This window comes from Aulostomus chinensis, chromosome 13 (assembly GCF_037954235.1).
Source record: "Aulostomus chinensis isolate RoL2024-O1b breed Wild chromosome 13, RoL_Achi_v1.0, whole genome shotgun sequence".
Classification (NCBI taxonomy): domain Eukaryota; kingdom Metazoa; phylum Chordata; class Actinopteri; order Syngnathiformes; family Aulostomidae; genus Aulostomus; species Aulostomus chinensis.
Genome location: NC_141332.1, coordinates 20,790,411 through 20,809,547, shown reverse-complemented (window position 1 = coordinate 20,809,547; position 19,137 = coordinate 20,790,411). Strand labels below are relative to the sequence as shown.

The 19,137-nt window shown below is 40.5% G+C and overlaps 1 protein-coding gene across 3 annotated transcripts in view; it reads left to right on the top strand.

Moving 5' to 3' along the window:
• The window catches only part of enox2 (ecto-NOX disulfide-thiol exchanger 2), a 161,703-nt gene that overhangs the window by 87,478 nt on the left and 55,088 nt on the right, over positions 1-19,137 (top strand). For 2 of the 3 annotated variants that reach the window (XM_086222046.1, XM_086222047.1), the window contains one exon: positions 14,345-14,476. In XM_086222046.1, the coding sequence (XP_086078172.1) occupies positions 14,345-14,476 (132 nt within the window). Of the gene's footprint in view, positions 1-14,344; positions 14,477-17,110; positions 17,667-17,925; positions 18,056-19,137 lie in introns of those variants that run through there. The other variant, XM_086222048.1, reaches the window with a different exon arrangement.

Below are 19,137 nucleotides of genomic sequence, written 5' to 3'. Positions count from 1 at the left end.
ATCTTTTGTGTCATGAATACACTTAAAGTCACTTCCTTCTCTCCGAACCTAATGCCTGACTGTTCCCTTTGAACTCCAGGCGATTATTTCAGATTGTCTCTATAAAGCACGATCGTGTGTAGGCAGTGTTTCTGGACTGATCTTGCGGAAGTAATCAAGCCTCTGTTTTTAGTTAATGGAATGCTTTAGAAGCTCTGCTTGGCAGACAAACGACTTCACGTGAGATCGTGCTACAGTCCCCAGAGGCTCTCTAATGGATGGGGTGTGCATGCGTGCGTGCGTGCGTGCGTGTGCGCTAACTGGATTAATGCGTTTCTCTCACCCAGTTGAGTGTTGGAATGTAAAACCTAATGCTCTTGCTATATTTCATTTATGTACAGTAGCATCTCAGTATCATTGAAATCTTAGTTCCATCAAGCCTTCTCAGCCACCAGCCAGTCACCACCAACCAGAGCTGTACATGAATTAGAGAGGAACAAAGGGTTTTGGCACCCCTCAAGCTTTCCTAAACCCTAGATTTTATTTGAAGTATTTAATATTACAGGCTGATTCATCTAATGACAAAGACAGTAAGTTTGGACAGCCCACTGGCATCACTGTGCTGAGCTGAATGGCTTTTTACCTGGGAAGTTCAGGTCAGTTAGGAGTGTCGAGTTGTTGTCCACTTGAGTCAAACTTTTATCTTTATGATGAGACTCTCGATTGGCTGTGTGTGTGTGGTGTGTGTGTGTGTGTGTGTGTGTGTGTGTGTGTGTGTGTGTGTGTGTGTGTGTGTGTGTTGGAGACGCAAAACTGAACAGGTCTAAGATTTAAATTGCATGGAGAGGAGAGAAGGCACCAGTGACCATAAATGACCCAAAAACCACAGAAGAACCAGTTAAAGAACTGTGGGTGCGCTTAACCATTGCCTCCTTTGAGAGAGAGAGAGAGAGAGAGGAGAGTGTGTGTGTGTTAGAGAGAGAAGTTTGTTACTTTAATTTGGCGTAGGTGTTGTGAAACGATAATTCTTTTCTGTGTTGATGCATTAATCAATCATTCAGTTAAGAATAAAGATGCATGTCTGTTTCCATATAAAGTACAGACTCTTTAAATATATAAAAAAAGTACACTTAAATATCAAACTACACATCCAAAGTTATTTAAATGGTGTCATTTTATATTCAATTCATGCAGATTTAAAGTGTCTGTCTAGTAGAGAAGTGTGTGGTGTCTGTCACAGATGAATTGTTTAACAGTTCGCTTCAGGACTTTTCCAGCTGTTGATTAAGCGTGACCATCAAAAACGTTCTCTCCAAGAATGACATAATAGCTATGACAAGTTATTAGGACTCTTACAGCACAGTTAGTCCCATAACTTTTTTTTTTCTTTTTCTATTCCTGGTCTCTCTCGGTGTGACAGTTGAAACTTCAAAGGAGAGGAAAAGCAGATTTAAAGAAGCACTCGAGCTTGTTTTTCCTCTTAGAGGGTGTCCTTCAGGCATCAATAGACACATTCAATTTGTGTCTCTTTTACTAAACAGGGTTCTGGCTGTGTGGTGACTACTTGTTAAACAGCAACAAGGCTGAGAGTGGACACCGTCTTCCTCTGACAACACTGACGAGCAGCTAGAACACACATTTCTCCATTCAGTAATTGACAGGATCATCAAGTCGGTGCCTATACACGTAGAATACCCGCTTTCAACGTTCATGTCTTTTTCAAGATCTTCATTTTCCATTTCTCTGCTGTCATCTTTGTCCTCAAACTTCATACATCTGACATAAAGGGCGATTTAAAAACAAAACAATGCATTCTTTGTTACTGTATAGATTAGAGCAGAGAATGTATGCTCTTTTTCTCCGTGGAGCAGTGGAGGATGTAAATACTGACAGCGCTGTGGAGAAAATTAACAGGGCCCTCAGAACTTCACACTTGGTCACTCTCAAGAGAGAAAGGCTGGTTTGTGTGCTTCGTCTATGGCGTTCCTCCCTTCTCTTCCACCTCCTCTTTTATTCTTGTAAGACTGTTGGAATGCTGAAGGTTTGCCTGCATGCTAGTTGTGAAAGTATTGAACTTGGATTGAGGCAGAAGGTAAATTACCTCACAGAAGGTCAGAAAACAACAGAGAACATTTATAGAACCCGTTCTTTTTTTTTATAGAGCTAATTTGAACAACCTGCAACTTATGAATTGAGGGAAAATTATGATCTCTTAATGCCTGAAGTTTGGTGGAAATACAGGAAGCAGCACAGTACAAATTCATCCTCTTAACAAGGAGGTATTGAAATGTATCTAAGAGGGCAAGTTTTTAAATCCAAGAATCCCAGTCTCAGCACTGCCCTCTCTCTGAAATGGGCACAGAACATAATACTGGGACTGGGTCATTTCTTGACATCCCATGACATGTGGGAGCAATTATTTGGGTTGGGCAATTGGATGAATAAAACGGCTATCAACGGTCGGCCCAGTCCGGGGGCTGTGTTTGGAGGAGAAGGGGGGGATTTGTGTCGTTTTGTTTGCTAATTTAATTGGCTGCCTCCTCCAGAATTCACCTCTGTAAATAATTAAACACTTCTAAGTGTGCATTCGTAATGACTAGCAGTCGGAGTTGGGTCATCTGTGTTCTTGTTACGCTGGTTTCCAACAAGTATTTTTGACATTTGTGTGTGTGTTTGTTTATGGTTATGATGCTACTGTCTGTGTCGCACAGAATCAGAACCTGCATGATTCAGGTCGTCAGTGGATCGGTAGTTTAAAACCATAATTATGATTGTGGAGCATTGCACAGTGGGTCGACCCACTGGAGCATGCAGTTGGCAAACTAAGTTCTCAGGAATTGATCCCGTCCTTGCTTTCTGCACTTTTTATTAGAACCCTGTTGATTATATTTTCTGAGGACTGAGCTTGGCCAAAAACTGTATTAGTCATAATAGCAGGATGAAATATAGTAATAGAGAGATAAAGAAATAGAGTTCTATTAAATGTGCCACGTCTTATTTAAACTAGCGCACAGTGGCATTTTACTTTTCGATACAAGTGCTGTGCCACAGATAATGTCAAACTGCAGTCAGAAGCTGTTCTAAGATGGTCATATCCATCCATCTGTCCTACTGCTTCATAACGTTCTCAACCTAAAGTCCAGATCAGCTCCAGGTTAGGTCCATCCAGTCCACCCTGGTCGTGGGCTCGTCTCTCTGTTGTATGAAGAATGTTTGTTGCGTATTTCTTATTTCATGAAACAGATCAAGTTATCCGTGCAACTCCCCCCCCCCCCCCCCCCCCCATGGAGTTCTCTTACCGTAATGTTTGTGATAAACTTGCACTTCTAACTCCCGTTTGTCTGTTGATGTGTTTTAATTATTCTGAGTCCAGTTTTATTTGTCTGGTGAACAGACAGCAGTGTCGGAGATTTGTGCACATTGCTTGAACGAGTCAAATTCAAGCCTGTTGCATAATGGATCAGAGTTAAATTAATATAACATTCACACAAACTTAACAGTCTCTTTTCATTAAGATTCATGTTTCTCTAACTCCTCGCCCGTGTCATTTCTGCTTCCAGGTTGAGGCTTGGAGTCTCAGCACCTGCGTGAATTTACTATTTTTAGTTGGACACGTGTCTCGCCCAACTGTCATACTGCTGTGGCACCGTTCACTTTGTGAAAATACTGCAATTTTTTTCATTCAGTAAAACATAAACAAACAAAAAAAGATATCGTGCAAAAACACAAATCTGTTTCATCTAAAAACTCAAGTGTTAAGTCTGGGGAAAATAAGCAAGTAGTAGACGCATAAGGGATAAAAAGACAGAGATGCAAGGTGGTCCATTGAAAAAAAAATCATCTAGAATCTAACAATTAACCGTATCATCCAACTTCCATGAAGTGAGGTGAAGAACTTCCATTCTTTCCGTGCTGGTATACTATTGCATATGGACAACATCGTCTCTGCTCCTGCTGCAGCTCCTGCTGCAGCTCGCTCTGCAGTCGTCAAGATCAGCTCTAATGAGGTACTTCACTAATGAGGATGCTTTTGCAGTTAATTTCATAGACACATGTATGCAGGTTTTCTAATTAAAGAAATCTGATTGTTTATTGATCCCTAGATGCTTGCGCAGTAAATTAACACAAAATGAAACATAGTTTATCCACTTGGAATAAATGTATCTGGTTCTATGCACTTAACCTTGCATACCTCATAAATTGTCCTGTAGGACTGATGCCAGTTTTTCCTTTTGCATGACAGACTTTCAATGATCCGATGGCCTATTACATCTCTCCTCTGGAGATTGCTGCAGCAGTTTCTTTACATCTGTACCGTATTCACTTGCACTCTCTCAAATCTGCACTTACTGATATGACAACTTAGCCATCATGAAACATATTTCAGATTCATAGCCCCTGCTGCTCCTGCTCATTTGCACACTCTACAGTAGTACAGTGGAAGAGATGCTGTAGACCATTTGCATATTGAAATGAGAAGATGTTTCTCCTGCTCAGTAATGAGATCTGCGGGATTAGTTGTTTTTCTTCACAGGTACAGTGTCGGTATAAGATATGTATTGTCTAATGAAATGCACATCAGAAACATTGCTTATGGCATTGAGGCTTATTTTTCGTCATGCTTCATACATACTGATATGCTGAAATTGATAAGCCATGAAATTACAATACAGTTGTTTATCACAGAATGACTCTCTGATTCATTGTGCATGTTTGAATTCATAAACTAGCACTTTTTTTTATTTTTTTTTTTATTATTTAAACCTGTCACAGACATACAGGTCAATAATCCTCTTCTCTGGAAAGGGCGGAATGGCGGACTGAAGGGAGTCGGCCAGCATCTCAGCAAACATGTTCATTTAAGCAACTTCCTGTCTCTTAGTGCTCATCATACTTACCGATTAGCAGCAGCTGTTAATGATTAACATCGATGGAACAGTTGGCTCCTGCATTCTGTCAGTCAGACGCTAATTTTCCTGTTTGTAGATTTCACTTAGCAAAGGATGATTTATGTATTTATCATTTCATTAAGATGTTTAATAAATCCATATGTTATGTTAAAACCTCAAGGATGGAAAGACAGCAAAGACACATGTTGGGGCAAAAGTGACTTTTTTTTTTGTCATCATACAAACTAAATAGTGACACCTATATATGTCATATTCGCATCATTTACTCTGGATATTGATTTCAAACATTCACTGACTTCCTTTATAAGCTCATTTTCTTTGGTGTTATAAAGCAATTGGCTTTTTGCATTGTTTTTGTTTGTTTGTTTTTTCCTTTGGGGTGCTTCAAACTTTTTGCTAACACCAGGGAAATTCTCCATCCAAGCAGCAGAAATGGATTATTGGATTTTTCTGTATAATTCTATTCGGTCTTGATTACCTGTGTGCAGAGTCGGTCGGGATCATCAAATTAGATAAGCTATTGTTTTGCTTCTTTGGTATTATTAGACACTCAAAATGCAGATGTTCCACAGTACCACTGTATAAATGTCACCGCCGTCACACAGAACCAAACAAAACTAGCACAACCTCTCCCCAGCGTGTGATGGTGTGAGTGCTGCACAGCAGTGTCTCCACCTAGAGTTCCCTTTGACGAGGACGTTCATGTGTTGTTGTGGCAAAAGTAAAAGGACAAGCTCTCGATCTGGCAGTCTATCCTCATTCCTACTCTAATCTACGGTCGTGAAATATTGGTAATGACCCTAAGAACAAGACTGTGGTATTCTCAGGAACGTGGTTGGCGTCTCCCTTTGGGGTAAGTTGAGAACATGAGTCATGAGTGAGGGAGTTAAGTTGATGCTGTGTTGGTTAGGACATCTAGTCAGGATGGTCCCTAGGGTGGTTCTCCAGTGTCATCCAGCTAGGAGGAGGCCACCGGGCAGGCTGAGGACCAGGTGGAGGAATTACATCTCAGTGTCGGCCACCAGATGGCTCCTCCACAACCGGACTTCTCATCAGCCTCTGATTGAGGTCTCTGACTACTTGAGCACATTCCATCATCACGTTTCATGAATTTTTATGCAAGGAATGTAATAGCGCAGCACTTTAGCCTTGAACAGATATCAAAGATACCATTAGCTCCTTCTTATAGTTAACATAGTAGCCTGATGTTTGTTTCTTTTGGGTTTTTTTTTTTTTGTGAGAAAAATAGTGGAAGAACCAGTCCCTGAATATTTTCAGGGGCAGCTCTGGTGCTGTAAATCTTGACTTTGTATTTCAAGTTAAATTCTTCCTCATTGAATCTGATTGTGGTTGAACAGTTCGATTTGTCACTGTCACCTGTGGAGGTAACCAGACTGTACCTTTGATATTTCTTTTTTTCACTTGCTAACCACCCAATCACTTACATTGTACAGGCACAGTGGTACACTGCAAGTGCTTTCTTCTCACAAAGTGACCATCTGTCTAACAAGGGCATTCAAATAATGGCCTTTCAGAAACAATGGGCCTGGTTGTCTTTTTTTGTTTTTTGTTTTTTTTTTTCTGCATCAGGGACCAGTTTTGTGGATATTTGGCAATTTCTATTCAAAGCCTATTTACTTTATCTCGCAACTGACCTTAAATCACATGATTTACAATATTATTATTATATTCATATGACTAGGTTACTGTTCGGTTTGAAACCTCTCTTCTTCTCATCTTTTTCATGCTCTTATCTGCCGTCCCATTTTCTCCTCACCCGATATCAGAGCAATCTGTTCTTGTCTGTCACCTCTCTCAGCTCGATAAGAAAGGAAAGAGTCATGCTCCTGTCCAGGAACGGATATTCCTCCTTGACAACATTGACACAAACACAAGTGCTTCTTTCCCATTTGAATAAAAATAGCCACAGATAAAGCAACAGAACTCGAGGTTGTTTACTATAACAAATCAACCCTTGAAGTCTTCAGTACTAAGACTCATTTCACAGTAACATAAATGCATATTTCCAGTTTGCGTCATTGGTTCTTTTTTCTGTCACTGCATTAAAGATGTCGAATTGCTAGTTGAAGAAAACAGAAGCTTTATGGCTCTGCAGCTCTGATGTTGCATCAGTCTTAAGAGCAGAGTCTAATCATGTAGGATTTTTTTTAAATAGGCATCTGCAGCTTTTGGCCATTTCAAACTCAGCACTGCATCTCATTTAGGGAATAGTAATTAACATTCTCCTGGAGTTGAAAGCCAAAATCGTTGAGTCATGGGAGGATGGCTTTGTTGGTTTATTATGTCTGCAGTATTATCTTATCATTACTAATTTGGGATTGCTATATCAAAAGCTGATTGGTATCATGATTACCTCTTTTTTTGTTGTTGTTTTTTTAGGACTGATGCAAATATTAGTTTGTCTTCATCAAGGAAGAAAAAAACTTGAATAACTCTTCATGTAAAACTTTGCTAATGTCCCTCAAAACAAGTTGAATTCATAGACAACTTTCCACCTTTTTCCATCTTTAGATCATTTCCTGAGTCTGCATTGAGGGTTTAAAGAAAGAGAGAGAGTTAAAAGAAGAGCCGCGGGCGGACATACGCGTAATGCACAATTACGCTTCATTTTTATAGCACTTTGTCCTGTTTTTGAATCCCTTTTTCTTGCTTTCAATTATTTAAATGTTCTATTTTTAAAAGGCACAATATCCAGCACCTCTATTTATGACGGTCAGAGACCGCTTCAGGCTACACTTAAGAGAACGGCCCACATTTGCAAGTCTGCTCTATGGTGTCAAACCAGTTTGATTTCATCAGAACTCTCCAAACCAGCATTTGTCATTCTAACTATCCTGGTTAAAAGCAGCCCACAGTGCTAGTAGATACAAGCAGTGTGACAATGTAATGTTTGTTTATGCACTTTTTCACACTCATTTACAAGTTATAAGGGACTCAGAGGGCATTTTAGATTTAAAAACTGGCATAAGTGCCACAATTTACACTACTTAACCATTATGTTACATAAAAAGTGGCATCCAGACAGTTTGTTAATGATTCTTTCATTGAACAAAACACTTTAAAGAGGTGAAAATTAGCTGTTTTTGGCATTCCGTACACAGTCACATGCTGCGCCACCCACCATCACCAATAAATTCTCAACCTGTGGGAAAGGCTGCAGGGAAAAGCCTCAGATTTTCTCTCACCTAATTTTTAAGGGTCACGCTGATAGTTTTTTCCTCTCATAGAATAAAGCCATCACTCTTCAAGTGTCGTTAGTAAGTGAGCGTCAGCAATGCAGCAGGCAGGTCATTACCTTTTACAATGTTCCGCCTCTGTAGACTGTTTATTCTAATACCTAATAAAAGGTTAATTTCATTTTAAAGGTGCTCTGTGGAGTTTTCTGGGAAACAAAGTTGCTGTGTTGCAACTTACCAGAGTGCAGTGTGTGTGTGTGTGTGTGTGTGTGTGTGTGTGTGTGTGTGTGTGTCTGTCTGTCTGTCCGTCTTTGTGGCTTAACCAATGTTTTTAATGAGTTTCCTTCCTTTTGAAATATTTGCAAGGTCAGTGTTTCAAAAGCCTGCTACAGTCTTTTTCTGTGGCTGGTGAAACATTTCATTCCTAGCTCGAAAAAGAAAACTTCATTTGTCAAAACTAAAATATTTGTACTGCTTGTGGTAAAAAAAACATCAAACCATACATTTGAAACTGAGTACGACACCGAAAGAAAAGCATATACACCAAAAGTAATTTTCTTGGTATTTGAGCCATTGCAATGTAATGTCAGTTTTATACAATCTGATGAAATGTCATAAGAAAATACAATATGATGAAACTGCAGGAGAAAAGTAAAAAAAAAAAAAAAAAAAAAAAAGTCTGCTGCGTGATAAAGTTTAAATAATGGTTTTTGTAAGAGTTGTCAAGAAAAGTTGATTCTCATCTAGATTTTTACAGCTGATGGCCAACAATGTGTGATGGAAAATGTGGCCATGGCTCCTTTCACTCTCCTCTAACTCCATTTTTATTAACTCTTTTATTTATAAGACTTTATGGAGGTGAATCAAAGAGAAACAGCGAAGGGAGTCTCTCCTATCTTTAGCCCCCCCATGAGGCCAGGTTGTCTCCAGGCCTCCGCTGTCATCTCTACCGCTTCACTTTGTTGTCTTCTTCTCTGGTCCTAAATAAGACATGGGTTAGTAAAAGACTCAGGGCACTCTCCTCTGTGCCGCCTCTAATCACCAGACCCCTACGAGTTTTATCATAATTAACAGATCAAAGAAGCCGAGAGAAGGGCAGTCATGCATTATTAAACACACAATGTGTGTGTGTGTGTGTGTGTGTGTGCGTGTGTGCGTGCATGCTTGTACATTATAGACACATATGTAACTGAAAAATAACATGGTTCATTTCTCTTTTTGTAATAATGTTTTGAACTAATTTTCCCCTGGATGTTTTCTCGTAAAGTCCCTCGGTTGGTTGTGGGCTATTTTCGTTGACAATTGAATATTAATACAATTTTGCAAAAATCATACAAAAATTCTATTTTCAATCCAATTTCTTTTTTTCTTTTTTCCTTTTTTGCAGAATAGTGCACCCTGAATTTTACGTATGGGAGAAAGTATGTGTTGTGCGATGGTGCACGCGGAACTCTGGCGATTTGCATTTGATTTCAGTCTCACATCTCTCTGTTATAAATTAAAGCCACCGCCGGTCAAACTGACAGTGCTCTTTTGACGCTCCCTAGAAACACACATGGACAAACAGAAACTGAAAGCCCCGCATTCACCAGAAGATTAAGGTCAAAGAGGCATCCACTCCCAGAAAGTAATTGTGCAAGGACTTTTTTTTTCCCTTCTGCTGTAAGCCTTCCATTCTCAAGTATAATATAGACACTTCTCACATCCTTCCAAATGAAAAATCAGATTTCTCCTCCTCTATTGTATCTCAGAACAATGAATCAAAATGTAGCCGGCCGGTGACAATAAAGTGGAGCTTTATTTTTTTTCCTGTGGTTGGAGGACATGTATTCAAACTTAATTACATTCCATCTGTTTTCTCAACCACTTTGTGTTCAGCAATGACATTATATTACACACTAATTACAGATTTTTGCAGTTTCTACTTTGCGGTAATGACTGTCATCAGGTCTGGGTGCTTAACGTTTTGCTGCAGAGGTTCAATTTGAGGTAGCTTCCATTTATATCTCACTTCTCTCTGTGTCATCTTGTCTTGTCAGCATCACATCTGTCTCTTCCAGCTTGACCTTTTCTTTCTTTCTCTCCTTACTGTCCCTACCTTTTTTCCCACTCCCTTTTGCTTTTTGCTCTCTAGGGGCCATAATAAACCTGTAGTTAGCTGTTTAAACCACATGCATTTTTGACTAAATGGCCCCAAGCGTCTTTCTGCCTGCTGTTGAGGCTTACGGCCAATGGGCCTTAAAATGACTTAATATCCAATCTGCCTACTGGGGGAGCTTTTTAGGGAAGCTAAAAGCTGGTTGTAACCCACAGAGAGTGACTATCAGCAAAGCCTTGGGCTGACTGGTACCCCAACAGAATCAAAATGACGATCGCTTTAATTGCCATGGGCCAAAACATCGTCACTGAGATGTATCATGGTGGTACTGGTGGAGAAGCTTTGACTGACACACTGGGTTGTTTTTAATCATGTCCACCAGAATTTTCAATGCAGTGTCTCATCTGATGATTATTAATGGCTCAATCATTTGGTTGATAAAAAGGGGGGGGGAAAAAATAATCACATCAGAATCGCTTTACTTTGAGCAAGCAAGAAAAGCAAATATTTGAGCCATTGTTTGTTTAAGCATTAAATCAAGCCAGGCTTAACCAACTTAACCAGACGTATAAGGTGCCAGTCTGCAGGGATTTACATTTAAATCTCTGTGTCGCGGGGCTCTTTGTTACACATGATTAGACCATTTATATAATCAGACAGGTCATTTATTTGAGCTTGAGCTAAATTGAGGCAACAGCTGAAAATATTTTGGCTTGTTGTTCTTATCAGCTTTGGTATTTGCTTCCATTTGACCTTGGAAAAACAAACGCTGTGATTCGATTAGATTGTTTTTGTTCAGTTCAGATAACAGGCTTTAAAAGAGAAATGTGCACTAATCCATGTTTTCAGTTAAAACTATTGACTGACATTGATCCTTTCATTGATATTATTGTCCCTGGCTCCTCTTGCTGCTCTCTGACAAGGTTAACACGTGTGCGTGCGTGTGCGTGTGTGTGTGTGCGCGTGTGTGCCTGGGGAGTGTGTTATTCTTCTTCACGTGTGTAACTGTAGTTCTTATTCAGACACATCTCCCTCAGCTCTACAGTATACATCGATGCAATAATTCAGACCTTCTCCTTTAAGGGGGAGCCAAGTTGGACTCCTGGCCTCAAGGTCACCATGTCAACTAAAGTCAAAAACCCTCTGTGATTGACACACAAAGTTGCAAGTCTGGAAAGTATAAGTAATTCAGACAGGAGAACAGCAGGAAATGGATGAGTCAATACAGGAAGTTCAGTATTGAAGAGAGCTGGCCACAAAAAAGGAGCAGCTAAGAACAAGATAGATCTGATGATCATTTGAATGAATCATGTTCTATGTGACATGTTTTTGAACTTGTGAACGTGATATTCCTGCAATCCCTGGAGGGAATTTCCTTTAAATTTGGCACAAATGTTCACGCGCACTCAGAGATGATGAACTGATCATTTTCTTCTCTGAGTGACGTGCAGACAGCTGATCATTTTACAGGTGTACAGACCACTGACATGTTGCCTTCCAAAACTGCAACAAATCGCTCTTGAAGCTGAAATATTGATGTTATCTGATGGAACGCTGTCGTCTTGGTCAGGTTCAGACAGGTGAGAAACAGTTCATGAACAGTCCGCATGGATTTGAAGCTATTTTTGTTTTTTCCATTTAGTTTTTAATTGAGGGGCGCTCTTTACCATTGTACATAATGCTGACTTTCTACGAGGGAGCCGACGGGATAAAGTCTGCGTCACGTACGTTCCTGCTTATTTGGACCTTTGCTGTCTCACATGCAGCTCTAAACACATATCTTGATAAGTTCTGTTTGTAGTGCAAATGTATGTAGTGGTTTCACAATATATAGTGTAGTAAACACTTCAGTAATCATTTATGTTAACACACTGACCAAGAAAGAATGAGGCAGGACGCTCAGGAAACTTTAGAAAAGATAAAATGCAGAAGTTGCACCCTCCAATCATTTGTTCTAAGCTTGAAGACCAAGTTGGTGTAAGGACATCACCTTTCAAATACTGAGTGTAGGCATCCATCCATGCTACAGTGCTTACAGTTAATGTACCATAAACGGTAATAAAACTACCATAAAACACCTCTCCAACACTCCTGTCCTCCTTCATTTTAAGTCCTCTAAAGTGTCACCAGCTAATAGGTTTGTGTTCATTAACAAGCCTGTGAAGTCCTCGTCAGTGGCATTATCCCAGCGAGACAGTCAGAAGTGGTTTTATCAGGCCTCACTATGGCAACGACAGCACACAGCTCAGAAATTAGTTGCTCAGAGATGAGGAGGCGAAGAAGAAAACTGCATTATTACACATTGCCAGATGTGTCAATGAACACTGTGGATACAAATATCGTGGTTGTTGCACGCACAAACACACACACGCAGATCTCCTTCAGCGCGAGGTATATGCGAGATACGGTACTTCTTATTATTAACAGTAGTGTTGGCTTTGGCACCAGGAGACAAGAGGGCAGGTTGGCATCAGCCAGCACTCGCTGCAATTTACAGGTCTGTCAAGTTGACAGAGGTCAAGCAGAGGAGAGAATTAAAGGGCATTTAGAGCTGTGAAACAGACTGCGGATGTGGGGAATGAGCCAGTGGTGGATTTATGATGTTTATGTTGACTCAACTGCAGTATTATGGGGATCTTATGTGGTTTACTTTATACTTTGTGGAAAAAAACAAGAAATCACAATGCCGTGTGTGTGTGTGTGTGTGTGTGTGTGTGTGTGTGTGTGTGTGTGTGTGTGTGTGTGTGTGTGTGTGTGTATTTGTTGTGCAAAGTTTGAGATCGTTCAGACTTTGGGTCGCAGAGTGTCTGGAAAAAGCCTGATAGCATCAGGATTTGTGCTCAGTGCCATGATAATCTTGTTTTACACTGAATTATTTTCTTACGCCGGCTTGAAAATACAATTTTGTTTATATGAATAGTGTTTGTATATGAATTGTGTCTGTAGGTTGTTGAGCAAGATTGTATATTCGTGTCATGTTAGGCCAGTGTGTGTGTGTGTGTGTGTGTGTGTGGTGTGGTTTGTTTTTTTGTTGTTGTTTTTTTGCAGATGATGACGCCAAGATTTTAGAAAGCAGGGACGCCCATGGGTGATACGAAGTTCTTGTCTTGAATAAGATTAGCAACAAAAAAGGAACAATGTTGCTGAACCTGTGAACGCTTATTTTGAATTCTTATTCTGTCCCGTTTGCCTGCAGTACATGCACTCTGACTGAAGAAGACAAAAACAGTCTAATCCAAAACAATGCAATTCTGTTCAAGAAAACAAAAAGTTTTGGTGCAATAAACAACATTTATCTGCAGATTGAAGAGTCTGGAGAGAGGGAGCAGCAATTTATAACTGGAATATATTTCAGATGAGTCAGATTAAGATTATTGAAATAAAAAGTAAGTACACTGACATGATGGTAGGGGGGAAAAAGTGCATTTATTGCATTTCCAACTAACACTGGACACATAAACGCGTTGGTCTGACCTAAATTGTACTACTGTTTGAAGTAAAGTAAAGTAAAGTAAAAGACCTAGATAATGCAGATGCGACTGATTTACTTCAACATCTGCATGCTTCAGTTTGCCATAAATATCTGGACAGACAAGAAATGCAGTGCAGTGAGGGTGTTCATACTTATAATTGAAGTCCACTGTTTGACAGGGACATTGCTTATTGACACAACATGCAGGAAGTCTTGATTGCAAACATCTGTAAAGGAGCGTCGCGGCATCTACAGTTCTGATGGCGGATACGTCAACAGCAGTCTGATGAAATGGCCTGCTAAAGCTGCAACTCTTACTGAACTGTGCGTGTGAAGCCGGCGAGTGTTAAGACTGATGCTGACTGTTGCATCTCAGTGTGAAAACTGAACAAGCTAAACATCAGACTGAATAGATTCTCAATGACAGTGTTGTTGAAGTCACTTTACAGCGTGACTGACTGCAGGGTCACAGCAGCCTCCCCTTTTCTCTCTACTTAGACAGACCAGGGAGTTAAAGGAATGATTCTGAGAGAGGAGGTGACTGGAGATAACACCTCACCGTTAAAAACAATCCCATACCTCAATACTTGTTGGAAAAGTTGCTATTTTTCTGCTCTCTCCCAGACTTGGAGGTCACAAAGATGATACTAACTCTTCTTTATGTTTCTGTTTTTCTGTCTTTCTGCAGAAGGGATCCATAACATGACCATGGACTCCAATTCAATAACAATGCCTTTGTCAGACCCCAATGCCTGGGCAACAGCCATGAACAACCTGGGGATGCCTCCCATGGGTATGACTGGACAGCCTCTCATGCCGGGTAAAAAGTTATAATTCTCTCACTGCATATAGACAGAACCACATGGGACCCTGTATTGGAAGTTGATATTAGTATTCCATGTGCAAGTACTAAATAGTGCTTCTGTCTTCTTTTACTTCATGGTTGTTGTTTTTTTACTTTAAAATAATGTTGCCACATGCCTTCACATCTAAAGTAGCAGCATTATTTTACATCGATCCATTAGCAAGACAGTGGTTTTAGCTGCATCTCCATGATAGTAATAACTTGATTCAGTTGTATTAATTTGTTATTTTGCTTAAATTGTTTTTCATTGAAGAAAAAGCAAAGTAATAAGAGAGAAAGCTCCATGAATAGTCAATCAGTCCAAAGTTTCTAGACTTGGGCATCTTTTTGCTTCTATAGTTATAAGGATATTTATTTATTGGTGTTTTTTAGATAATGAGTGATGCTCTCCTCAAGAGTGCATCCAGGTTTGATTTATTTATATTTAATGTAAAGTTTTTTAATGAGCATTACTGTTTGAAGCTGCATTAGAGGTCAGGCTAAGGATGAAGATTAGTCACAACAAACTGCTAAGTCAGCAAGACAAATTTGTGACCATAATGACACTTCAGATGTTCCTGTGAGAGGATGAGATGAGTCACGGGAGCAGTGATGAGCAAGTGGCACGGTTTTCTTTCAGCCTTCAAGGTTGTTTGTGGGGCTTTACACTAACAAGTAAACATCTGGGGATTTCTGGATATGCGTGCACAATGTGCTCTCCTTTGTCACCTACATCTTAACAAAGAAAGCGATGTATAAATGCAATCGCAGATTCCATCCATCCATTTTCTATACTGCTTATCCGTTAAGGTTCGGGGCGGAGCCAAACCCAGCAGACATTGGCCAAGAGGCGGGGTTCACCCTGAATGGGTCACCAGTCCGTTGCAGGGCCATCAGGAGCAATTAGGGGCTCAGTATACAAGTATACTTGGACATGGTCACCGGGGGAAGTGAGGATTGTACAGCGACCCTTCGGTTGCTAGACGGCCACTCAACCTCTGAGCCGTGCCGCTCCCTCACAGATTCCAGCGTACCAGAAATATAGTTAATGCCTATCAAACCTCTTTGACTTGGATATTCTTCAAGCTTAATTACAACCTCAAGGAGCATTTGGTTAGCAGAAGGCTTCAGTACTGTGCTCTGATCTGCCTTCCTAATAGTCACTGCTGTGCTATCTACCATCAAGTTGAGCACCCACTCCTCTTTCTGTCTTTCAGGAGCCATTCTGCCATATCTTTTCTCTCTCTCTCTCTCTCTCTCTCTCTCCTTAGTAGAAAGCCCTTCCCAAAGCCTTTTATAAATCACTTCCCACTTCTTAGTTGAAATGCACTTTCATATTTGAAATGTGCTTGGCTTTTGTGTAGACATGCTTGGAGGTGAACAGTCCAAATGCACCGATTGAGAAATATTGAAGGAAGTATACACACACACACACACACACAGATGGAGCATATTTCCAGCATAGTAAACAAAAACAAAGTGCTGGAAGTACATATAGAGCTTCGATTTGAAGGAAGCGAACCTCCCTGTGACGTCGCCCTGTCTTCGGTGGACTCTGGTTTTGAAACCATGTGACTTTCATTTTGGCCTTTGCCAAGGGTGAGAGAAGGGGAAGCTGTGTGGCACAGATGAGCACCATAAACTCTTTAGGAAAGTATTTACTGAGGTAATCAAGTGAGAAGTTGTGTCATTTCATCATCCACTTCCATACAAACCGACCGAGTCTGCCACGGCTCGCTCTCCTCTGCCAGCTAGCACAATGCATGATGGGATACAGTGCTTGGTTAGTAAGCAGCGGCTGCACACTGCTTTTCCCAAGGCACCGTGTGATCGTTTGGGTGAACTACATCGGGTATAATTAATCTCACTGTACATCGAACACCACTGCAAAATGGCACGCGCTCTAAAAAGTAAGAGATTTTAGAGACAGTTTACAAGTTCCTTCAAAACAGGTGAAATGTAAAAGTTCTTGGTTGAGATTCTGTGTTTCGGAATTCATTCGCGCCCCTTAAGGCCTTTTTGTTTAACAGCAACATTTTAACTTTTCATTGCAGGAAAAGCACAGGTGTAAAAAATGACATCAGCAACGGCTCTGTTCCATTTGAGTGCATCATTAGGGAATGTTTGTAATCCAGCATGCACAACACAACAGCCCTGGAACCGGCACATCTAAATGGAATGCAGTAATTAGTGATGTTATTAGCTGCACCTGTGTTTGGAAACTCCAAATCCCTGCTGTGAGAACCGTCAGTGAAACTACCCTTAGAGTTCTAGCCTAAAGACATGATTCAAACCAGGTGCATAGACAAGCTAGGTTCTGTGTTTATGAAACAGGAAGAAACACTGAGTCAGAGACCTTAAGTAACACACGCCACATACATGTTTTCTGGCTGTTTAGACAGTCCATTCCCTCTGCGATCATGTCACATTGGACAGAGGTGGGGAATAATCATTCATATTGACTGGATAACTCAAGACAGTTGTATTTAGGCCTGTGACCAGAGACTCAATTTATAATCAGTTAATCATCAGATTATTTACTTAACTTGACATTTTGGTTTGTATAACATCAGAGCTCAAGATGATGTCACCAGAGGTCTACGTTCAGCTCGAATTGGTAGGTTTATTGCGCTGCTATTCAGAACATGATCGATTATGATTCCTGATGAGAATGATGAAGTTCTGAATGTGATATGGGTCGTGTCAACAGCAGATTCCTGGTGGATTTGGGGAACTTGGCCTTTTTCTGAATTTAGATTTTTTTTTTCCAGTTAAGACATGGGATATGCCAATACTAGTTGGAGCATTCCTTCGACATGTGTACAGCATATTTTGAGCCTCGTACTGGTTTTTACAGCATTTGGCAGCACCCAGTCTCTTGCCTATTAACGAGATGCTAGCTCGGAGTGCTAGCTTGAATGCCCCATGTAGACTGATAACAACCCTCATCTAACTTCCTGAAACACTTTCAAAGTCTTTTTTTTTTAATAAATAAACAAGTCATAATGAAGTAGTAGAACATTTAACATCACTTTTTTTCAGGATTGTACATTATGAACAGGACAGATGCAGAAAGGAGGAAAACACCTTGAGAGATGCTGATCTGAAGAAAGCTGTTGTTTTATTCAATGTCTATGCAGTGGGGATCTCAACTTGCTGATGTCTGGTAATTATAATTGAAGATGGATGGAGCTATACCAGAATTTTGTCAGGTCACTGGATCCCCTGCGCAAATACAGATGATAGGTGTCAGTTGTTCTGCCCTAACAGGTGCGAAACACAATAACAGGAGAATGACAGAGATATCTGTCAGCCACATTAAGAACACACCCACACAGTTCTGAGAAGAGCTCTAATTAGGCAAAATAATTAAATTGTTCTGTGTTGGTTTACCGTGGGTCTGCATGACCTTTAAACCTCAACAGGTGTAAAACATGAAGTATCAGAAGCAGTTTCAAAAGGGAGGAGAAGAGAGGAGGCAGAGATGAAGGGGGAGGAGAGACGTTGCAGAGGACAGCTGTTCCACCCCTCATGGATCACCTGGAAAAACAGCTGGTACTTCCCTTCCTTTTTCCCCCTTCCTTCCTCTCACCACCTCACCAGTTGAAATTTCCCACAATCTCATTCATGCCTCATTGCAGAAACTGATGACAAACTCCTTTTGTGCACCTGAAGTGCACTGAGTCACACTGAAATGCTGATTTGAGCTCAGCTATTAGTGCAGCCAACTCAACATTTGACAGTTGATAAAAATAACAACAATTATTTTGGTTGCTATAAATGACTTTACTTGTTCGACCCTGGGATATGTAACTGGGAATTGATCCACGTAGGCTCTCTCTTTTTTCCCAAAACCCTTATGAGGGTACTTGGTACTGAAACGGTCCAATAAAAACCAGCAATGTGTTCAATTCTGTATTGAGCCAAAGTGGCATCTGCAGAACTCTTTAGTAGACAGACATTTTTTGTTCGAGCTTTGTGGTCCCAGGTCAGAAAGTACGAGGCACAAACACCTTCCCATGTTGTCACGCTGATATACTGTTGTGCTGCTCTTACTAGCAGGGCACCTTGTGCCTTTTGAAGTAATCCAGGTGGATTAGCTATTGATTCGCCATCATGACTGAACATCATCTTTGTCACCTTTTTGTTTCACCTCAAAGCAACATGGGATGATTCCCTCTTTGTCCTTTGTGGTGTGTCTGGACACACGTAGCATTGATTATAGGTTCCCTGCATCAAGGTCTAAGTGGGGTTCTATGTGTTAGTATCAGCTTTATTCATTAAAGCATGAGTAGATGTGCTCCACTCCTTTTGTTGCACATTATACTTTGTCCCTATTTCATCCGCAGTGAGCCTGGAAGTTATTTTTTCCCCATGCCTCCGGCCAAGTGAATTTATCCAGACAGACAGCTGGATAAACACACCACTGTGGTCAGAGCTGCCAATAATATACAGCCTTACAAAGCCTGGTGTACATCTAAAATTATGAGTTTTCACTTCACTAGATGATGGACCGTGCAGTGTTTGAGACGAGAAGTGTTGAGTGTGTGTTTTCACTGGTGAAGTGTTTAGATTGAGGGAGATATTGTCTTTTTGTGAAAGGTATTGGTGTTTTTTGATTTCAGTTTTTAATTTAC